The sequence below is a fragment of the Harmonia axyridis genome, chromosome 3, assembly GCF_914767665.1.
Source record: "Harmonia axyridis chromosome 3, icHarAxyr1.1, whole genome shotgun sequence".
NCBI lineage: Eukaryota > Metazoa > Arthropoda > Insecta > Coleoptera > Coccinellidae > Harmonia > Harmonia axyridis.
The window spans coordinates 8,581,844-8,603,000 of NC_059503.1; the positions used below are offsets into that span (position 1 = coordinate 8,581,844).

General features: G+C 36.4%; 2 protein-coding genes across 2 annotated transcripts; both read right to left on the bottom strand.

Moving 5' to 3' along the window:
- Positions 1 to 2,349: 2,349 nt before the first annotated feature.
- LOC123675851 (zinc finger protein Elbow) lies at positions 2,350 to 5,200 on the bottom strand. The gene is made up of 2 exons (XM_045611392.1): positions 4,817 to 5,200; positions 2,350 to 4,331 (listed from the first exon to the last, which is right to left on the bottom strand). Exons 1-2 carry the CDS (start codon positions 4,877 to 4,879, stop codon positions 3,018 to 3,020), a joined length of 1,377 nt encoding a protein of 458 aa, XP_045467348.1. The 5' UTR covers positions 4,880 to 5,200; the 3' UTR covers positions 2,350 to 3,017.
- A 5,891-nt stretch (positions 5,201 to 11,091) lies between these two features.
- Positions 11,092 to 20,154, bottom strand: LOC123677140. Its single transcript, XM_045613668.1, has 4 exons — positions 20,103 to 20,154; positions 15,949 to 16,344; positions 13,406 to 15,844; positions 11,092 to 11,396 (listed from the first exon to the last, which is right to left on the bottom strand). Exons 1-4 carry the CDS (start codon positions 20,152 to 20,154, stop codon positions 11,092 to 11,094), a joined length of 3,192 nt encoding a protein of 1,063 aa, XP_045469624.1.
- Positions 20,155 to 21,157: the final 1,003 nt, after the last annotated feature.

Sequence of the window (21,157 nt, forward strand, 5' to 3'; positions counted from 1 at the left end):
TTCTGTAACTTCACGTCAGCTAGCTCGAGAGTAAAAGTACAGCGTTGCCTGATGATCCAAGTTAGTTTCTTTGCATTTTTACTTTCAAACGAGATATAGTGAAGTTGATGAATTTTTTGGGTTTAATTCAAGAATATTCTCCGAGAATTTTTTTTCTCGAGTTAATTGTTGTTTTCTTTTATTTTTACAAAGGGAAACAATAATTTAGACTTTTCATCAGATTTACGTTTCTGCTGATAAGAAACTTAGATCTACTCGATCTTTGGAATTTCATTAATATTTTTAAGATGATCGGAAAAAAGATTAAAAAAATTATTTAAAATTTCGAATAATTCTCAATTTAAGTCAGTCACAATTAACACTAAATTTGTTGTTTTTGTGATATTAACAAGTAATAGCAGTTACAAAATTCATTTTGGATTTTCATTTGAAATAACTTGCTTTGAAATTGTCCAGTCTGATGAAATTTCTACAGAACAGAGTGAAAATCAAAAAATCATATAAAAAATGTTCAACAACATCCGATCGTATATAAAGATGATGGAATAAGGAATATCAGAAAAAACATTCAGGCAAATAACATCTTTCAAAGCAAGTCATGATTAGTTTCTATGATAATAACAGTAATTTTAGATCCTATTTTTGGTAGTTTTGAAGTACTTGATACTCTTTAGCAAAATTTGCAACTGTTTTGAATTGTTAATCGATATTTTACTCTTTCTGATGATTATTGTTGGCCATAGGTTAGATATTTATTACGATTGTTATTTATTTCATTTTTGATTAGTTAGGTTGGATATTTTAAAGAAAAATTTGCAGAAGTCATCGCCAACCATCGCCAGAAGAAGGCACCTAAAGAAGAAGAATATGATTTACTCTCATTAGTGATTATAACTGTTATAATATATTAATATATTTTCCATTACCTATTTGAAGTCTAGTTTATAAATGGTTGTTATTTTAACTAAAACAAGTCACTCCAACCAAAGAATTCAATTGAACTTTTCAAGCAAGTATTTACGAACAATATGAAAACAAATGAAAACTATGAACTTGAAAAATATAATACCTACTCTCTTCTCAATTTTTTGTTGTGAATAAAATCTAAAAGGCAAATTCCCCTTAAAAATATCAGCGAGTCGTCTAGGTATGGTAAAAATTGATCAAAACCAAATAATTTATTGTCCATCGCCTCATTTTTGTTCATGAAAACCCCAAATTAATTTTTGTCTTTATTTTCACATTTTCTCGATAGAAGGTGAAATCGTCAGTTTCTCACGTAAAAACCTAAGGTCGGCAACACCGCAGACCAAAACGGATGGGTGTTAGACAGGTGTGGCAAAGGAGATACAATCTTCGACGTGTAGAAAGATAAGACAGGGAAAGACAGCTGTTCCACCATCGTGGACTTGATCTATTCTAGAATTAGATAGATGGCTCTGTCAGGCCGTTATTTCGTCCTAATTATTTTTATTTTATGGCCTACGAAGTGCTGAAATATTATCTTTATTTTCGTTCGGGTTATTTTTCTGCTACGCGTTGGTAATTTATTTCACGTGTCTGCTGGTTACAGCTATATATTTGTACCAATTAATGAGACTTGGTATTTTTAATTCGGTTGACTAGGAACGGTTTAGTGGTACAAAATTCCAACAAATAGGTGTCACTCAACGAAAATTTAGAAGTTCCTATAGAGTATTTTAAAAGATATCGGGAAATTCTTGTAGGCAAACCAAGCCTACCATTTTTTTTTTCATTCATAATACGTAAAATTGTTAAAGCCGCACTCTGAACAACTTTGGAATCACAAAATTTGGAATTTTCTACTATAAATTGGAGTGCCATAAATACTTTACGATAAATATATCTCATCAGTCATCATTCTTTGAAATTTGTAGTTCATTGAAAAAATTTTTCAATTTTCTCAAAAATTCTTAAAAAATTAAATCGGAGAAATAGCCTGAAATGAACAACTTATTATAAAAATTATAAATTATTAATCAAAATAGAATGAAGCCTTTTGTCGTCTCCTTGATGTGACTGAGGATTTATTTTAGCAATTCATTAAATTAAAAATATGGAGAAATGTTTTGTTTGCAATTTTCTTTATATAGATTTGAAAATATACCTTTTCGTATACTTTACAACGTCAATTTAATCTACAGATTTTTGTTGTTGAATATCTTTATCCTGTAAGAAATCCAGGTTTTTGTGAATAAACGGAGATTCAATTCAGATATGCCTGAATTCTCATTTTTTCTGGGCTAAATGCTCAGTTTTCCTTTTTGAAATAAACTCAAAGAAATCAATATTGTGTTCTGTCGGGAAGTAAGGTAATAAAAAGCTGCATTTCAATTCGAAGAATATTTAATATTTTCCAAATAAAGAAATAAAATTAACACATTTGCGAAGTCATTAACAATAAAAATAGTCATTTTCTTCATTCAGTTACAATAGGTACAATATATGATATGATTAGGAAATATATTTACAAAGAACAACTCGAATACGGACAGTTATATTACATGAGTTCAAAACAGTCCAATATCAACATCACGAGCCAAGTGAATTTACTGGCCCAAAATGAGCCAGCTCACAAAAAAAATTCAAAACTACAGCGGAAAGATAATGGTCGATATATGTGATGATCATCGTCAAACGCCCGACTTATAAAAATATTCAAAATAAATATAATATATACAATAAAAATTCCAATTTTGATCGGGCACTTGTCGAATGATCATACAATTTAATAGAAATCCTCATTTTTAGCTTAGTTCGATAAGTGACAAGAATATGAGATCCGAGTAAAAAAACCATTATCAATCTTAGTTACAGCTCCATCTTCCGGGAGCATAGAGAGTTCAGCGAGTCCTCTGTTGTTATACATAATATCACACATACAAGTCCACATATCTAAAGTCGTGGTCACACAATGTTTCGAATAGACTAGGAATTAAAAGTCTACATTAACACAGCATTTATTTGGCTTCTCTAGTACCTTTGGACGCCTAAGTTTAGGGGTGCATACTTGGAGACGAACCTAATCTAGGGCCATACAGAGAATACGGTGATAGGTATGGTGGAAAACCAGGGTGTGACAAAGGAAAACTAGATAGAGGAGAAGTTGTTAAAGATGGTGGTAGTAGTGGAGGTTTCGAGTAAGGATGGAATCTCGCTGTGGCCAAAGGACTAAGAGGAGGCGTAGGATAGGTCCTGTGAAACAGGGGATGAGAGGGAGGAATCCCTGAATTGCTCAACATGGACAACGCACTGCTTGCTTCACTAACCGAGTTGACACTTGTATGAGTCCTGAGGTGAGCTAAGAGTTCTTCGGAACTGGAAAACCTTTTCCCACAATAAGCAGCATCACCAGATATCCAATTACACACATAGGGTAGATGTGAAGCTGCTGCCAAAGCAGCCAGCTGGGCATGAGCATAAGCCGCGGCTGCTTGACTATGTCCAAGATACGCAGATGATGTTGGCACTTTGGCATGATCACATTGGGCACAACCAGCGGGACAAACACCAGTTTTAACACTTCCAACACTAGACGGAGTCAGTAGGTGCGAGTTTACGCCACACCCTGTACAGTAAGGATCGCGACACACTGAATCGGCAGTTTTGAGTCTTCCATACCCTAGATAAGGATTCAAGCCACTGTTTTTCATTGCGTGGTGGTGAGACATGAAGCTGCTGGTCATGAAATCCATGGGTATTCCGGGGATTCCTGGAAAACCTGCTGGGTATCCCGATAGATAAGACGAGGATACAGGCACTCCAGGTTTGAAGGTGCCAAGTGGAAGGTCCTTGATGGAAGGGTCAGACGAAGAAGTCAAGATGTTGGGAGTGAAGGCGGTTTTTGAAGCACTCGAAGAGGGTGTTCTAGGACTGCATCTTTCACTTTCTTTCTCTGGGGACGCGGAATTCCTATCGCTACCATTCTGAGCTTCGCTAGCTGGTGTTTTTCGGTCTGTAGATGAAGGAGGTCTTGGAGATGACGCGCTGTTGGTACTGGCACAACGGTTGCTACCGTTCTTGGAGGCTACAGGTGTCCTAACCCTACTGCCGCTGGAGGCTGTGCTGGATCTATCTTCTGGAGACCTGGATTTTTCTCTGGATGGGTAGGAGCCATCGTAAGATTTGAAACTGAGCTTGTGGTGATTGTCTGAGTTGGTTGAATTGTTGGATTTCTCCTTGGAGGTTTCGGACTTGCTGCTTTTGCTCGATTTCTCGGCGCTTTGGATGAGCTTGGAGTTGGGAGCGTCGGCGCCAATTTGGCTGCATGTTTGGGCGAGGAGAGCCAAGGGACTTTTCTTTGCGTCCAACTGGAAAAAAATAAGAAACATTAGATCGTTAATGCTAAATACTAACTAGAGACATAATATTGAGGCGCAGGAAAATTACTTAGTAAAAGAAATAATTTTTTTATGTAGAAACAAAAAATAGAAATAGTTGTCAATTTAATTGGCATAAAGAAAGAGCAAATTAATAAATGAAATTTGTACTTATAATTCACAGGAAGAATTTGAATAAAATTACATAAAAACACTGAAAAACCTTCAACTTCTTCTAAGTATTAACTAAAAGCGGTTATAACCAAATTCTCACAGCGTATGGAAGCTGTGAAAGTTGCAGTTTCGAAATTCAATCAATATTAAAATGAAAATAGTATGTAGTAGAAAAAACTGTGAACTGTTATAGCTGATAGAAGATAGTGAAAAACTAGAACTTCTAAAAAAAAAATTATTTCAGAATTCACTTGAGAATTCATGAATCAGAAACATTTATTTTTTTTTGTGAAAAAACGTACCGTGGTTGGAAGAGGTGTTAAATACTCCGGTCTGAGATACTGATTGCCTGCAGACGTCAACATGATGAATCACAAAAAAAACAATTCGAAAAAAAATACACTTGTAAAAATTTCACATAAACAGAACTCGAACAAACAAGACTGACGAAGTGAAATCGAAGTTAAGGTTCTGAACTTGTCAGTTCATTTCTCGTAACATAAAATCAACCGTTCTCTGCCACATCGAAAACTTGACTGTTTATCCGTGCTCACATTGCTTTCTCCCCACCGTGTAGTCACTTGCCATGCGGCAAATCTTGCCGTCTCGCTCGCTCTCACTAAATTTTCGGCTCGGTGATGCGTGACGTCACGGAGTTTGTTTCTGCCTCCCCACCCATCGCGCCTTGTCACTTATGTGAGATTTGACACCCTCTGAGACCGCTGATCGGCCTGCTATTACATGCTCTTGTTTACTTGCCGCAATATCGCGACGTTTCGCTTTTTAAACGACCTCGTCGGGTGATGGAATTGGCAGCCTGTAGGCAGTAGCTGGCTTTGAAAGTTTATGGGGGTTGATGAATACTTTATGAGTTCTTACTTTGTGCGAAAGTGAGAAATGGAGGATATGCATATTTTTGGCGCTGTCTTTGAGGGATGCGTTGCGCTTCGAAATGACTATTTCTAGAGGTTTTATTGACACATTTGAAGTCGGAGGAAGCAAATTTCCGATGCGGTTTTATCGGTTTCAACGTTAATAAAAAATTCAATTCAATCGTATGTTTGAATGAAGATTCTTTTTGCTCTGAAAGCTAGGTTATAGGCGAGTTTTGAAATGTTCAGATTGAGATTCAGATAAATGGATTATATTTGGATTAATCCTAAACCACAAAAGTTGAACCATTTGAAGAAGATAAGTTTTGAGATATCTGTAAACGTTACAGAAACAAGCAACAATTTGTGAATTATATTAAACAAGAAACATCATAACGAATCACTATACGAAATATTATCAGAATTGGGGAGGGGGCGTTAAACTGAAGATTAACCACAAATCTTATTTTATAAATGACTAATCAATCTAATTACGAACTGAATAAAAAACAAAATCAAGAAAATGAAAAATTGAATTATGGAATGATTGAAATAAAAATTTAACGTATTCAATTTATAGGTTCTCATCACAAGAAAAGAAAAATCTGAATCGCCAATATCTAAACTCTTCCCTATCTCATTTATTACTGAAATTACATTCAATCTCGCACATTCTTCGACAACCCACTTCCCACTATAACATGACGACAATATTGTCTCGAAGAGTAAACATACGATGCTTCGTGAGAAAAGTCAAGCGCTGACAAAAGGAAAAAAGTCAAATCAATGACGAAAAAAAATAACGTAACGTTTACGTTACATAATTAATGTTAGATTATTAAAATTAGATATAAAAACTGCGAATAAATTATATGAATTTAATCGATTCAAATATGTTTTTGATATCCTCGATAGTAGACCATCTGTTATAAGGAGGACTATTCTTGGATCATAGTCTGATTTAAATTACAAAATGTGAAGCTAGGTGTGGGCATTTCTTATTATTATTGTTTTTTTTTTGTATAATCATTGCATAGCTCGCACTTGGCCTCGATTCCTTTTGTTTTTTATTTTTCACATGGAATGTATTTAGTTTAATAAGATTTCATTTCTTGTAATTTTTTTTGCCCACTCTAATTGGCTTAGGCTGTTGAATGGTGTAATAAACAAATAAATATTTTCAGCACAATTCTGATTGAAAAATAGTTTTTTAACATTCAATAATTAGCGTTTTTATCTAAAAATGATTTCATACGTAGGTATCTGATTATTTTTTAAAAACTAAAACAATGCAAAAGGTATTTTTATATACTTGATGAACGGTTAGATTATTTCACGAATAGTTCATTATCATATAACAACGATCAATGTTCTTGCTTCAATTCGCTTTAGAAAATGACAAATTGTCATTTTCTAAAGCAAAAGGAAGAGAAAGTAACTGAATATTATATGGTTTAATGGTTATACAAAATATTTCTAGTGAGAATTTCTTTGGGGCGGCAGAATTCGTTTATTGGAGGATAATGTTTTGTCACTTGAATAACCACAATAATAAGGATCAGTTTCAGGTATCTTTGCACCCAATTTACAGCCTCTTTAAAGGGCGCTTTCTTCGGAACCCTTTGAAATACGCCGACGTTATCGTAGGGTGTCCAATTTAGAGTGTGCCGACAAATTTTGAGTACAAAAACTTACGACACCCAATTTGAGAAATGTAAACAAATTGTAAGGCGATACAGGGGCAACAACGATGACCTTCAACTAGTAGAACTAGTATATAATAAAAGAGAAAAGATGGAAGGTAGCAATAAAAATAACAATATTCCATTTGGGTCATGAATATCCTCTTGAAATGAAGTTTTTTAATTTAGGCAGTATTGAATGGAATTATGTATTTTGCACTTCAGAAATAGGTTATTTTTTATGACTTTCAGTGTTAAAAGTAGGCTAGTTTTTACTGAATGCAAAATAGTACAATGCTTATCTAGTAGTACTAGAGATACTTTCGCGGACAACAATGTAAGTTATCGGCCAAGAATCTGCTTTAACACATACCATTTTTTTCTGAAATCGCAATCATTATTATCGCAAATAGGGATTTTTTATATGAATAACGATTCTCGGTTACAATGTAATTGCCTATGAAATTATTTCTTCGACAATTGATTCGTTTTCGTTATGACAAAAGTCAGATATTATTTACTTATTTTGGTTCAATATCTACTCATCTTCCAAAAATATTTGAAATGGACATTGATGATTATTAAATGTGCGGGCTACCATCAGAATAATTAAATGTAGCTGAAAATGTTATCATGGATTTGTTGCCGAAGAAGGCGAATGTAGTGGACGGCCAAAAGAGGCTGCCACCGACGAAAAAATCAAAAAAGTTCACAACATAATTTTGAACGACCGTAAAGTGAAGTTGAAAGTTGAATGAGAAAGCTGTGTGCAAAATGGGTGCCGCGCGAGCTCACAATTCATCAAAAGCAAAAACGGGTTAATGATTCTGAGCAATGTTTGAAGCTGTTTATGTGCAATAAACCTAAATTTTTGCGTAGATATGTGACAATGGATGAAAGATGGCTCATCATTTCATTCCGGAGTCCAATCGACAGTCAGCTGAGTGAATTACATACAGCTGGCAAGGTTATAGTATCAGTATTCTGAGATGCGCAGGGTATAATATTCATTGATTACCTCCAAAAGAGCCACTATCAACAGCGATTATTATATAGCGTTATTGGATCATTTGAACGATGAAATCGTTAAAAACGGCCCATTTGAAGAAAAGAAGGTGCTATTTCATCAAGACAATGCGCCGTGTCACAAATCAATGAAAAAAATGGCAAAATGGCATGAATTAGGCTTCGAATTCGCCAGATCTGGCCCCCAGCGACTTTTTTTCTGTTCTCAGACTTCAAAAGAATGCTCGCTGGAAAGATATATAGCGCCGATGAAGTTATCGCCGAAACTGAGGCCTATTTTGAAGCGAACGACAAATCGTACTACAAAAATGGTATCGAAAAGTTGGAAGATCGCTATAATCGCTGTATCGCCCTCGAAGGCAACTATGTTAAATAATAAAATCGAATTTTGCCAAAAAATGCTGTGTTACTTTGGTAGACCGTGGACTTTTCAATTGGCCTGTTAATTTGTTCAACATATGGAATGTTATGAGTTTATGATGGTTTTATAATATAATACCTTATTTCCAAGGTTCTAATGATTTATCTTATGCTTGAAAAGACATCAGTGAGCCGGTTTCCAGGGGTGGTATAGCTCATTATGAAAATTTAAAATGGCTATATATTTGTACCAGTCAAAGACTCACCCTGTATACTCTATCGACACCAGAAGAAGAGGCACGTACTGTCGGGACGCCCTGTACACAGTTCTGTAATATTACCTAATTATTAGGTACTCCTGATATATTTTCAGAATGAATATCGAAGAATCCTCGAAAAGATCCCTGAAGACGGATGTCCTTCTGGCATCATCCAATGGACCATTCAAGGCGACATACGGAACCCATCGACAATCAATCCAAGTGTATTGGATAACTCAGTCGGCATCCGCGATGAACGAGGCATCTCGTCAATCTTCAAAGACATGAAATCCAACAAAAAGTCCCCATTAATTCTAAAGTAAACTGTTTGTCGTCCATGTGTTTTGGTTGAATTCTTCAAACGTCAAATACTAATACCCGGTCGATGAAAGATCGCAGACAGCTGTTTCTTTGGCGGCGGATAATTGTTTGTTTTCGAAAATGCGTGACTGAAAGGAGTTTCGTTTTAAGGACCAGCGATTTGTTTGGTTCCAGGCGGGTTTTATGTCGATCTGCAGTTTAACACCACATGGACTTCCTAGAACCGTATATCACTGGCTTTGGGCCGTAAAGATACGGCTTGTCTGACATAAATTACGCCAGTCTCGTTTGATAGTTTCAACGCTGCTCGTACCCACGAAAGTGCTTTTCTCAATTCCGACTAAATGGCACTGCCGTACCTATAAATGCCCTATAAACCTCGAACTCTACACCAACTTGTTTACTTTTAAGGTTTCCAGAATGGATGAGACACTTCGGTTAGGGTTCCGCTGTTCTATGGAGACCTTCAACTGAACTATCATTCTTCTCTGTGAAAAAAAAGTGCACCTCTTACATATAGAATTTTTTTTCCATTTTTATTGCGACCAACAGACCAATTGACAATTTCTTTGGCAAAATTCAATTTTATTATTCAACATAGTTCCCTTCGAGGGCGATACACCGATTATAGCGTTCTTCCAACGTTTCGATACCATTTTTGTAGAACGATTTGTCTTTCGCTTCAAAATAGGCCTCAGTTTCGGCGATTAATTCTTCATTGGCGTAAATTTCATTCCAGCGAGCATTCTTTTGAGGTCTGAGAACTGGAAAAAGTCGCTGGAGGCCTGATATGGCGAATATGGTGGATGCAGAACCAATTCGAAGCCATATTCATGCAATTTTACCATTGTTTTCATTGATTTGTGATACGGCGCATTGTCTCGATGAACCAGCATTTTTTTTTCTTCAAAAGGGGCCGTTTTTTAAGATTTCATCCTTCAAACGCTATATAGTGATCGCTGTTCATGGTATGGCCCTTTTGGAGGTAATCAATGAATATTATACCTTGCGCATCCCAGAATACTGATGTCATAACCTTGCCAGCTAACTCTTGTGTATTTCCTCACTGTGGATTCGGTTAATCGTGTTCAATCCAATCAGCTGACTGTCGATTGGACTGCGGAGTGGAATGATGGAGCCATGTTTCATCCATTGTCACATATCGACGCAAAAGTTCAGGTTTATTGCACTTAAACAGCTTTTAACACTACTCAGAATCATTAACACGTTGTTGCATTTGATCGATTGTGAGCTCGTGCGGCACCCATTTTGCATACAGCTTTCTCATGTTCAAATATTCGTGAATGATATAATGTACAATTTCAGATGATATCTTCATAATGTCTGCTATCTCGATCAACTTCACTTTACGATCATTCATAATTATTTTGTGAACTTTTTTGATTTTTTCGTCGGTGACAGTTTCTTTTGGGCGTCCACTGCGTTCGCCGTCTTCGGTGCTCATTTCACCACGTTTAAACTCAGCATACCAATCAATGATGGTTGATTTTTCTGGTGTAGACCCCGAAAACTCTTCATCGAGCCAAGATTTTGCAATATTTTATCAGCACATGAAATCCTTTTTTCCATCTTTTTTCAAAATAACAAAGTAGTTCCACTCACAACGCAATATCTCAAAAACCAATGGCCGGACTGCTGTCAAATTTTGACACGTATCGTTTGAAGGTTGCTACTAACTAAAAATCATATGGATTTAATACTAGCCCCGCCATCTGTGCATCAGACCGGCGACTTTTCAATTGGCCTAATAGGTAGAAAATAATGTATCTTTCAGCCTGCACCACCCAGTCTTCAATTCCAAGAATAAGATCTAGATCTGACCTGTAGAACATGAGTGAAATTCATCCCATGAAACTGATACCCTCTATAAATAATACCTGAGGCAGATCTTCTTCCAGTTGACGATCTCCATACAAACAAGTGTTATATCCCACGGAGATCCCCATCGATAACAGCCCCAAAGCATCAGCTGCCACCATCTCGTAATTTTATTCAATAATTCACCAGTTACCCCCAACAGCCATCATGCCTCAATCTAATCAGTCGAAACGACAGGACAGAATCGAGGACCATCAGTTACCGACGTCATTAAACCAATCAGAATGAATAAATCACAGTAGATTAGAGCAGTGGATAGCCGCTTCGACGTCAGCTCCGGAAGATGCATGGCCTGTGGGCCAAACACTCGGTCAAATCGCAAAAAGGGCCGGTAGTTGTCGCGCACTGCCAGCATTGCCCTCTGGAGACCACTCCGATAATCTACTATATGGTGTTCTATATATTTGCTGCCGGACCCGCTCTCTCCAAGCTCGCTTGGGACTAATGCCGAGGGATTCGAGTCTATGGGAAGGGTCAGCTGGTAATTGAACTCGTAGACGATTACACTGCCTTTGAAACGCTTCTTTTTTTCCTCGTGGCAGTCCGTGGAGATTAAAAAGATTAGGTTTATTTCCTGTTTTGATTTGCCTTCTTTGCTTTATTCGGTGGAAATTGATTTTGCGGTTGAGGAATTTTAAAAGGGTCTGCTGCTCATTGAACATTATTGGGAACACTGCAAATTTTGTACGCGGGTTGCTAGAAATATTCACTATGAAGATTTATCCAGTTTTCCATATTTCTAAACCAATTTTCAAAACAATTGTTCTATTCCCAATCAGGTAGCTTCAAAACATGCATTTGGAAGGCATCAACTGCCTCTTCTTGTGTTGAAAAACGCTCGCAACGTAAATTATTCTTTGTGTGAGGAACAAGATGAAGTCATCATCATAACTATACGTAGATGACCCATCAGTTTGATGTTTTAACCACTCAAAAATTCACTTGTTCGAGTCGAAGTGTGAGAGCTGAGTGAAGGAGGATTAATTATTGTAGGTAATTTTTTTAGAATTTCCTTGAATATTTCGGGTAAAAAAATGGTCGTCTACTACTCAAAATTGACTTTTCTACATTACTCTAATGATACAGTAGCTCCATACTGGTTATTGCAAAGAAACAAGCAATAATTCAATTCGGTTATGAACAATTTTTGGTTCATCTTGAAAGACCCATACTTAGACTTGGGTTGATATACATATATCCAAGGTCTTTAGAAGCACCATTATTGAATTCTTTTAATCCTTCCTTTGCACCATTTGGCAAAAGCCTCTTTATGAGCTATTGTCAAAATATGAGGGATCCGACACGAGTTAAGTTTTTTTAAGGCCATAATAATAATAATAATAATAATAATAATAATAATAAATGGCAACTAAATTAACACTAATTCATTCTGAAAAAGTGCCATACTACAAATACCGACCGGAAACCATCCTGGAAAACGAACGCTATAAACTGTACTGGGATCGTACAGTTTTGACTGATAAAACAGTCCCTCACAACAGGCCAGATATATTGCTAGTTGATAAACATCAAAAGGCAGCAATACTCATCGACGTAGCAATACCCAATAACAACAACATGCGTCAAAAAGAGGTCGAAAAAATTTCAAAATATAGGGACCTCGAATTTCAGATAAAGCGCCAATGGGGAATGATATCAACGAGAACTATTCCAATTATCATCTCAACAACAGGAATAGTACCCAAAAATCTCAAGAGAAATATCAAGCAACTAGGACTTAGTGAGTATATATATAATATAATGCAAAAAGCTGTTCTTTTAGGTACTGCAAGGACGGTGAGAAAATTCCTAGGAAGCGAAGGACAGGTCCAAGGATCGCTTGTAAGAGGACCAGAAGTTCGACGAGAACCAGGGGGACCACAAGGACCGGACACGACCGAGCTCTGCCCTTCTGATATTTTAAATATCTGGGATTGAGTGAATGTTCCTCTTAGCGAGGAGTGAGAAGCCGACGGCGAGGAGAAATCCTACGCGTATAGGCAAAAGTCGGTCATAATAATAATAATATTTATTCATGCTATTACATTTTACAATGTTTACATACGTCAAATACAAAAAGAAAATATATTTATACATATATACTCATGAAAAATCCTGAAAATTATTCGAATAGTATTCATTCAATGAGAAAAAACATTTATTCAACAAGTATTTTTTCAAACAAAGTTTGAATTGTTTAGTAGGCATCGCCCTCACAGTGGGTGGCAGGCTGTTGAAGAGCTTAGGCCCATAGTAAGTTACACCGCACTTTACCTTATTGATTCTGTGGAAATCAGGATAAATTAGATCTCTTTTTCGTGTGTTATATTCATGAATATCCTGGTGTGTTCTATATTCCTCCTCATGCGACTTTACAAACAACAAACACTGAAAAATGAACAGACACGGGACAGTAAGTATTTTTTTATCTTGAAAGACATGTTTGCATTCATCTCTGTAATTAAGTCTACCCAAAACTCTGATAGCCTTTCTTTGCAATCCAAAGAGTCGTTTAACACCAGCATCATGACCCCAGCACAAAATACCATATGTTATCCTAGATTCTATGAATCCACGATACACAGACAATAACACAGAATCCGACACAACATCAGTTAATGACCGCAATGCAAAAACACCTGACGTAATTGAACTACAGACTTTATCGACGTGAGCATTCCAAGACAAATTACCCTCCATATGTACACCTAAAAATTTGATTGGTTCAAGTGAATTCATCCCTCCTAGATCTCTCATTGAAAAATACATATACTCTGTCTTCGTTTCATTCAAGCTGAGCTGGTTGCTATTGAACCATTCTGAAACAACAGAGGACAACTCTCCCAAAATGTGAACTATAAGCTCCCTAGACTGAGCCTTTTTGAGCACAGTTGTGTCATCAGCAAAAAGGACAAAGTCCGCATCAGGGTCACAGCTCACAAGATCGTTGACGTAGATGAGGAAGAGGAGCGGTCCGAGAACCGATCCCTGTGGCACACCGCAATCAACACTTGACAAGTCAGACAGATCTCCCCCGACATCAACACACTGCACCCTATCAGACAAATAGGAGCCCAAAAGTTCAATTGCACCCTGATCGAACTGATACCTTCTTAATTTATAAAGAAGATGTTCTCTAGACACGCAATCAAAAGCCCTGCTCAAGTCACAGAAAAGTCCACCCACGTATAAACCATCACTATATCCTTCATTAATAATTTTCATAAGCTCTGTGATGGCAGCTGTCGTAGAGAGGCCGCTTCTGAATCCGAATTGGGAGCTATTAAAGAGGCTCTCAAAATAGGAGGTTAACTGTAGCTGCATAACCCTTTCCAAGACCTTTGAGAACAATGGTATAATCGATATTGGTCTATAGTTGTTGACCAACTGCACTGAACCTTTTTTATGAACAGGAACAACTCTTGCTACCTTAAGTATTTTCGGGAAGATGTTATCTTTTAAGCATAAATTCATCAATTTGGTGAGTGGACCAATTAATTCATTTACTAGACTCTTGACTATTCTGATATTGAATCCATAATAGTCTCGACTACTCTTATTATTTAGTTTCATAATGATATCTCTAACCGAAGCCTCAGATACAAGAGAGAACTTAAATCGAATATCATGTAATCTGGACCCTATCGAACTACAGTAGTTATTCATAAATTCCGCCGATGTCCTTCTAGATTGTGGTATATTCATGATGATCTCTTTGGGTGAATCAACGAAAAATTGGTTGAATCTATTAGCAGTGATATTATTTTTACTTGTTATTTTTTTCTTCAACAGATTGGTACTACTTTTGATAATATTCCATACAGATCTTGGATTATAATTATGTTTCCGGATATAGTTGTCATTATATTGCTTTTTTGCAATCTTAATTTCACGTCGATATAATTTTTGATAGTCACTTACTATTTTCTTCGCATTGGGTGTCTTATAAACATCAACAAGATCTCTATAAAAAATTAATCTCTCGCGCATATTTTTCAGATCATTACTGAACCAAGAAATAGGCAAGGAGTTAACAGAATGCTTATATGTTTTTTGGGGAAATGATAAATCCACACAATTCTTTATAAATGTCACAAACATATCAAACTTGCTCTCTGTACCAATATTAGTATCCCATATAAAATCCCAACAAATATCCCTAACCAGATATTTGAGAGTATCCATTCCCACCCTAGTAAGTGGTCTACACACAGTTACTTCACCAACTCCTCGTGTTCCTACATCACAAACAAATTCAGTCTCTATGCCCAAGTGATCAGAGAAACCCAGATCAATCACGCAACCCCTACAATCATCAACATTTGTGAAAATGTTATCCAAACATGCACTTCCTCTAGTAACAGACGACACAATACCATGGAGACCATATGAAGAGAAAAGATCCACGATCGCAGATTTATTAGTGCTATCTCTGAGAAAATTAATGTTAAAATCCCCCAGGACGAAAACACGAAAGTCACAACAATTTATTAATTCTAAAATACTTGCAATTACATCCAGAAAAACATTGAAGTTACCCAGTGGAGATCGATAAACAGCTATAATCAAGGTCTTTAATTGAGTGGACTGGATTGCACAAACCTCACTTTCCACTTCCACTGATTTTAAGTTTATATCATTTCTGGGTACAAATTTATCAACATGAAAATTTCTAACAGCGGCCGCCACACCACCATGACCACGATGCCCACGGGAATAGGAAGAAAGAACTGTAAAATCATGCAACTTTACTTGCTCCAGCTCCCTCATACACATCCAATGTTCACTGAACAAAACAATATCGTGATCTAAACATAAAGCCTCTATTTGTTCGATCTTATTACGAAGACATTGGACATTTATATGAAGAAGCCTCAGCCTTAGACTACGCTGTCCCTTCTCCCCCCCTTCTGAAAAAAATTCTGAAAATTAAAAGCTCTTATAATTGCACCACTAGGCCAAAAATCTTTATTGTTTAACAATTTATAAGTATCGTCATTAGGAGCGCCTATACTGAACGCAGAATTGGATCCTACAGTGTTCAATTTTTTAACGATAATATTCTCTGATGTCTTCAAATTACTCAAATACTTTTTGACTGCTTCCTCTGAAATATCACCTGCAATTCTTCCAAGATATATCCACCGCTTTTTTGGTGCACCCTTAATGTTATCTTGTTCAGGGGCATTGATTCCAGTACACACTGTTGCTGTTTTGCCTTTACGTTTCCCAGGTACTACTTTCCATTCATTTGTCTTTTTGTCAGAATATGGCTGTTCAGCATGGCTATGGTCAACCTCATTGATTACAGTTTTGACATTTGAACTATCTTGACCCTTATTAGTTTTATTCATAGTTGCTCCCACATTTTTAGAACTTCTGGTATTCCTCACATAGCCACCTTCGTTACCTATGTTCGAGTTTAACACAGATGCTTCGCTAATTAATTGCAGATTAGATACGTTCTTGGACCCATATGTAGAACTGATAGGTTGTTTTTCCGTATTATAAGTTGTTGCAGTCGGAAAACAAATCTGTTTTTGTTGTGTCGGTATTTCATTTTTATTTATTATCAATTTCTGCAAATTAATTGTATAATCCAAATCATTTATGGACTTTTGCATTAATTCTTTTTCACGGTTTAAACATATTATCTCCTTTTTAAGTATTTCATTATCATCATGTGGAATTACAGACGATTTATCCAATGTTTTCAGTTTTTCACAACATGAATCGCAAAACCATTTTACATTTTTATTTTCCGAGAAAATTCTCAACCATGCATCCTTTAGAGATGCACACACTACATGTAGTTTCATTGCACATAATGAACACTTTACTAATTTGGTATTAACCACAAAATTATCAGAGCACTTCTTACATACATCCGCACTCTCCAACATCTTGAAAGATTGATCATGATCATATGATCATGTAAAATCGAATATATGCTGATTGAACTCTTGAGCAAACGTGGTTCTATCTACGTGATGATTTTTTGTTGAAAGTTTATGGACAGCATCAAGGTTTTTTGCTGCAGCAACGGATGTTCGACCTTTAACCAAAAATAAAAAACAATATACCAGCGGGATCGATGACTACTTTCGACATTCGTTATAACTTTTCACTCATGCAAAAATCCAGCTTGAAGGAAATAATTTAAACGGGAAAATCTATTTCGAGCAGATTATGAATTCGTAGAAATTTGAATTTCATGATTTGGTGAATGAAGTATAAAAATTGTATGGCGATTGACTACTCGTATCGATGAACCGAGGAATATCTGATTTTCCTTTGTACCCCAAATTTAGGAACTGCTGTATAAAAGTACCAAACCTCGAATAGCTCTGCTATCTGGCTCATTCGATTTGAATCAACAATGAAATTTTCCCTTCTCATTTTCCTCGGATCTTTCCGTGTGGTGAAAGCAGGTGAAAATTGTTTTTTGGCTTGAATACCCCTACCGAGTACCAGAATGTCAACTGACTCAACTCCTCTATCGGTGTTTCTTCATTCAATTCAATAGAAACCCTTAGGAAGTACAAAGATCTCAATACCCCGAGAATTTTATCATAACGACACGTCAACATTTAGAAATATGAAGATAATGGACCCAAGAACAGAACCCTGTGTTTTACCGTTTAAACTAACCCTATCTAAGGAATTATTTATGGTGGTCTTCTTACTCCTTAGTTGTAAATAATCTCTTAGAAGTAACGATAAATTATATTGCTTACATCCATTCCCACAGTTTTTTTTTTTATTTCTATAAATATATATATAGGTCGATCGAGATTTGATTGCGACTGCACGTCGCCACGAGAGGCGCGCACATGCGGTGGAATTACACCGACCAAACTCTGACCGTCACATCCAAAGACAATACCACAACACGTATACGTGACACAGCATCTACAGCAGATAAAAAAGGCAATAACTGTTGATTTGCCCCGGCGATAACGCTTCCGAAAACCCAATTCCGCCGCTGATTACACGTTTCAGCTTGAAAAAGTGGGCAAATTGGGCGCCAGGTGTGTGGCATAAAAAATAATAATTGGTTTTCGCAAAGGCAGAATGGGGTGGCGCACCTAACATAATGCCGGTGCTCTCACAATGTTATAATATACGGGCAAGTAAGTGAACGACAATGCCTTTCAAAAGGAGGACGGCCATTCTCTGTTGAGGTTCATAATAGAATATAACCGGCTTATTTATTGGGGTGCCATAAAGTACAACCAGGCATTTATTATCTATGGTGCTGGATGCCGTCAGTTTGCTCGGACGAAATTTATAGGATCTGTGTCTCTCCTTCTCTCTCTCTTCCCCCCCGTTGCCTGGATCAAGCAGGCCGTGACTCCATAATTCAAGTTATATGGTCTTTTCAATTTTTCCGTAATAAATATGTTTTCTGAATGGGTGGAGAGGGAGCGACAGAAGGGGTACTAGGGGTTGCTGGGAGATGTTCTGCATGTTCGTGCAGAAACTTATTGGTTTAGGGGTTGTAAATATAGGGTTCTGTAGTATCAGATATGGAATATCTGATGGAAATGACGTGTTTTTGGAGTTCACTCATTTTTATGAGAATCTGCTAGAAAAGGCTGTTAGGGATGACGATTAGAACATTTCTTATCGGTTTAGGGGTTGCAAAGAGGGTTTTGACGTATAAGATATGGAATATTTGATGGAAGTGATGCCCGACTTGGAATTATGTAAGAATAACAATTCCAAAATTCATTCAGAAAAGAGAAGAGAAATGAGGAAGGCACTGATTTGAAATCAGGTGCTTTTGAGCGTTGAATTAATATGCTAATTGCGCCTTTGATGGTCAAATATACCATGTTTCTACACTGTGTCCGTAAAGTATGGAACAAATTCATTTTTAGCTAAACAGACCATTTTAAGAAATAATCCTGAAACACGTCGATTTTTTATTTTATTTAACCGTATTTTAAAATGATAATCTAATATACAGGGTGAATTACTTTCGAGTAATGACGTCATCGAAATTTTTTTCAAATGGAACACCCCCATTTTGTCTCAATTTTCCGATAACGATAGCTGACCTGATTCCAAAAATGTATCATATGTTGATTCCAATTGGTACAGGGAATTTGTTCCATTCTTTACGGACACAGTGTATACAAATACATACATGCAAAAGCACCTGACTTCTTTGCATGTACAATGTTGCAAGTCTAGAACCTTTTCGGCCTATTGAACCTACAATTATAGTCAAGACATTCTGGGACGTTGGTGGTACGAAAGGGATATATTTATCTCTACCAAATGCAATAATTTGGGTGGGTATTACAGCTGTTACAAACTTCTTCATAGACAAACAAATCAGAAGAAACATAAATAAATGCATTCTGTCTCATCAAAGGTCTTTTTTCTATAACTTAATACAGCAACAGCTGGTATTCAACGTATTAATTATGTTAGTTTGAAAACGAAAATTTCCAATTTCCTTATTCAAAACCATGTGATGTTCATCTGTTTCTAGTCAAAATAGAGCGCAATTCAAATGCTGTGTTCTTAACTCTTAGCAACATAAAAAATATAGGTCCAAGAACAGAGCCCTATGGTACTCCGTTTGAACTAATTTCATCAAAGATGAAATGGAACTAAGTTTCTTCGAAATAAGGGACGCTTGCAAATAGATATATTGACAGTAACTTATGGCTTTGTTATAATTACTGAATATTATTATTGATTGATAAAGTGGATTTGTTTTCGAAATCAAAATATAGGAACTTTTCGAATTGAGCATCGAGACTACATGTTTACTGACTTATATATGTGGTCTTATCAATCAAATTGACATCCAAACCTGTAAGAAATTCAACCCTTGCAATTTATTGGTGAACCTTTCAGTTAATCCCAAAAAAAACCACCAGTTCCACCTCATCAAATGAATGAAGCCCATTTACAACCCCCATTCTCATCAAACGAAATCCTCCATCTGAATATTCCTATGCAAGAAGGGGTTGATGTTTCAACTTGCATTCTGTACGCCAAATGGAAGGTTCAAAGTTCAACGCATTCCAACAAAGTCCTGCACTTTGGAAACAACCCGAAATCTCTCGACTAAGGGTGCATATCGTCCAAACCGGAACAGCCCTCTTCAGGGTTGACAGCTGTAACAATACTGCCCTGACAGTTACGAACCTTGTGTTATTACGTAACTTGCCCTAGCTGTCTGATCACCCGACATGGTCATTATAACGATTTGAGTGACAATTTCCGGCGATTTCATTGGTCCAGTGCTGTAGAAACAAAAGTTTAATTTTTCGGATCATTTACGAAATTTTGGGAAATAAATAAATGAAAGTGTAGGATCTGAATATCGGCTGTCATAATAACATTTTGATTATATCATGACAGATCGATAAGTGATAATTGGAGGTTTGTGAACATATAGTGTAACAAGTGGAAGAGCAATAATAAGTGCATTTTTCCATTTACCAAATATTTTCAGTTGAGGTCTACCTTTCACCTCGACGGAATCGTTGGATACTGGAGCTCAAAAAATCTCTGAATGACTCATTGAAAAAGCAAAGCCTCACTGTTTAGAGTGTTTGTGATCTGGAAAAATTAATTTTGAGGCAGTTGAAAGGACTTATTCTCGATAACCAGGACGATACCACTTACCATACCTCATACGAAGCAAATAATACTTATTTCATGTGTAGGATTGATGCATATTTTATTTCCAAACCATATGGCTGTGTCAGAAAACGAATAGAGGAGCAGAATGTTTGGGTTGATACTGGATTGAAACTCAAGCCATGACAATTATGGATTCCGTAAAAAAATTCAATGTTGAGTATCAAACTGAAAAGGATCATAAGACTCTTTCAAGTTTGTCAACAAAAGAAATCAAATAAATAGTATCAAAGCTTGCCGAAGAAGCCACAAGATCATTTGAAAGTAAAAATGGTGACTATACCTAATCCTCTAGAAAAGAAATAATACGAATTAAAAACAACGAACATAGAAAATAAACAAACAAAATGGCTTGGGGAAAAATATATTCCTCTAATACATAATTATTTAGAAAAAACAAGAAGTAAATACAGGAAAGATAATAATCCATAACACCTGAACATTGGAATGAATTGAAGTGAATTGAACTGCCACTAAAATAGGACAACTTCAAATTTCAATGCCAGCCCACAAGAACTACACATTAAACATTCTGTCCGTCCGTGTAGGTAGACGAT

Excerpts from the sequence above, each read along its gene's own strand:
- LOC123675851 (XM_045611392.1), bottom strand. The coding sequence starts at position 4,879 with ATGTTGACGTCTGCAGGCAATCAGTATCTCAGACCGGAGTATTTAACA. Across the intron at positions 4,332-4,816 it reads TAACACCTCTTCCAACCACG|TTGGACGCAAAGAAAAGTCC; the intron begins GTACGTTTTTTC and ends ATTTTTTTCCAG.
- LOC123677140 (XM_045613668.1), bottom strand. The coding sequence starts at position 20,154 with ATGACCATGTCGGGTGATCAGACAGCTAGGGCAAGTTACGTAATAACA. Across the intron at positions 15,845-15,948 it reads AGGATCCAATTCTGCGTTCA|AAGGGGGGGAGAAGGGACAG; the intron begins GTATAGGCGCTC and ends AATTTTTTTCAG. Across the intron at positions 11,397-13,405 it reads AAAGGCTATCAGAGTTTTGG|ACTCGAATCCCTCGGCATTA; the intron begins GTAGACTTAATT and ends CCCTTCCCATAG.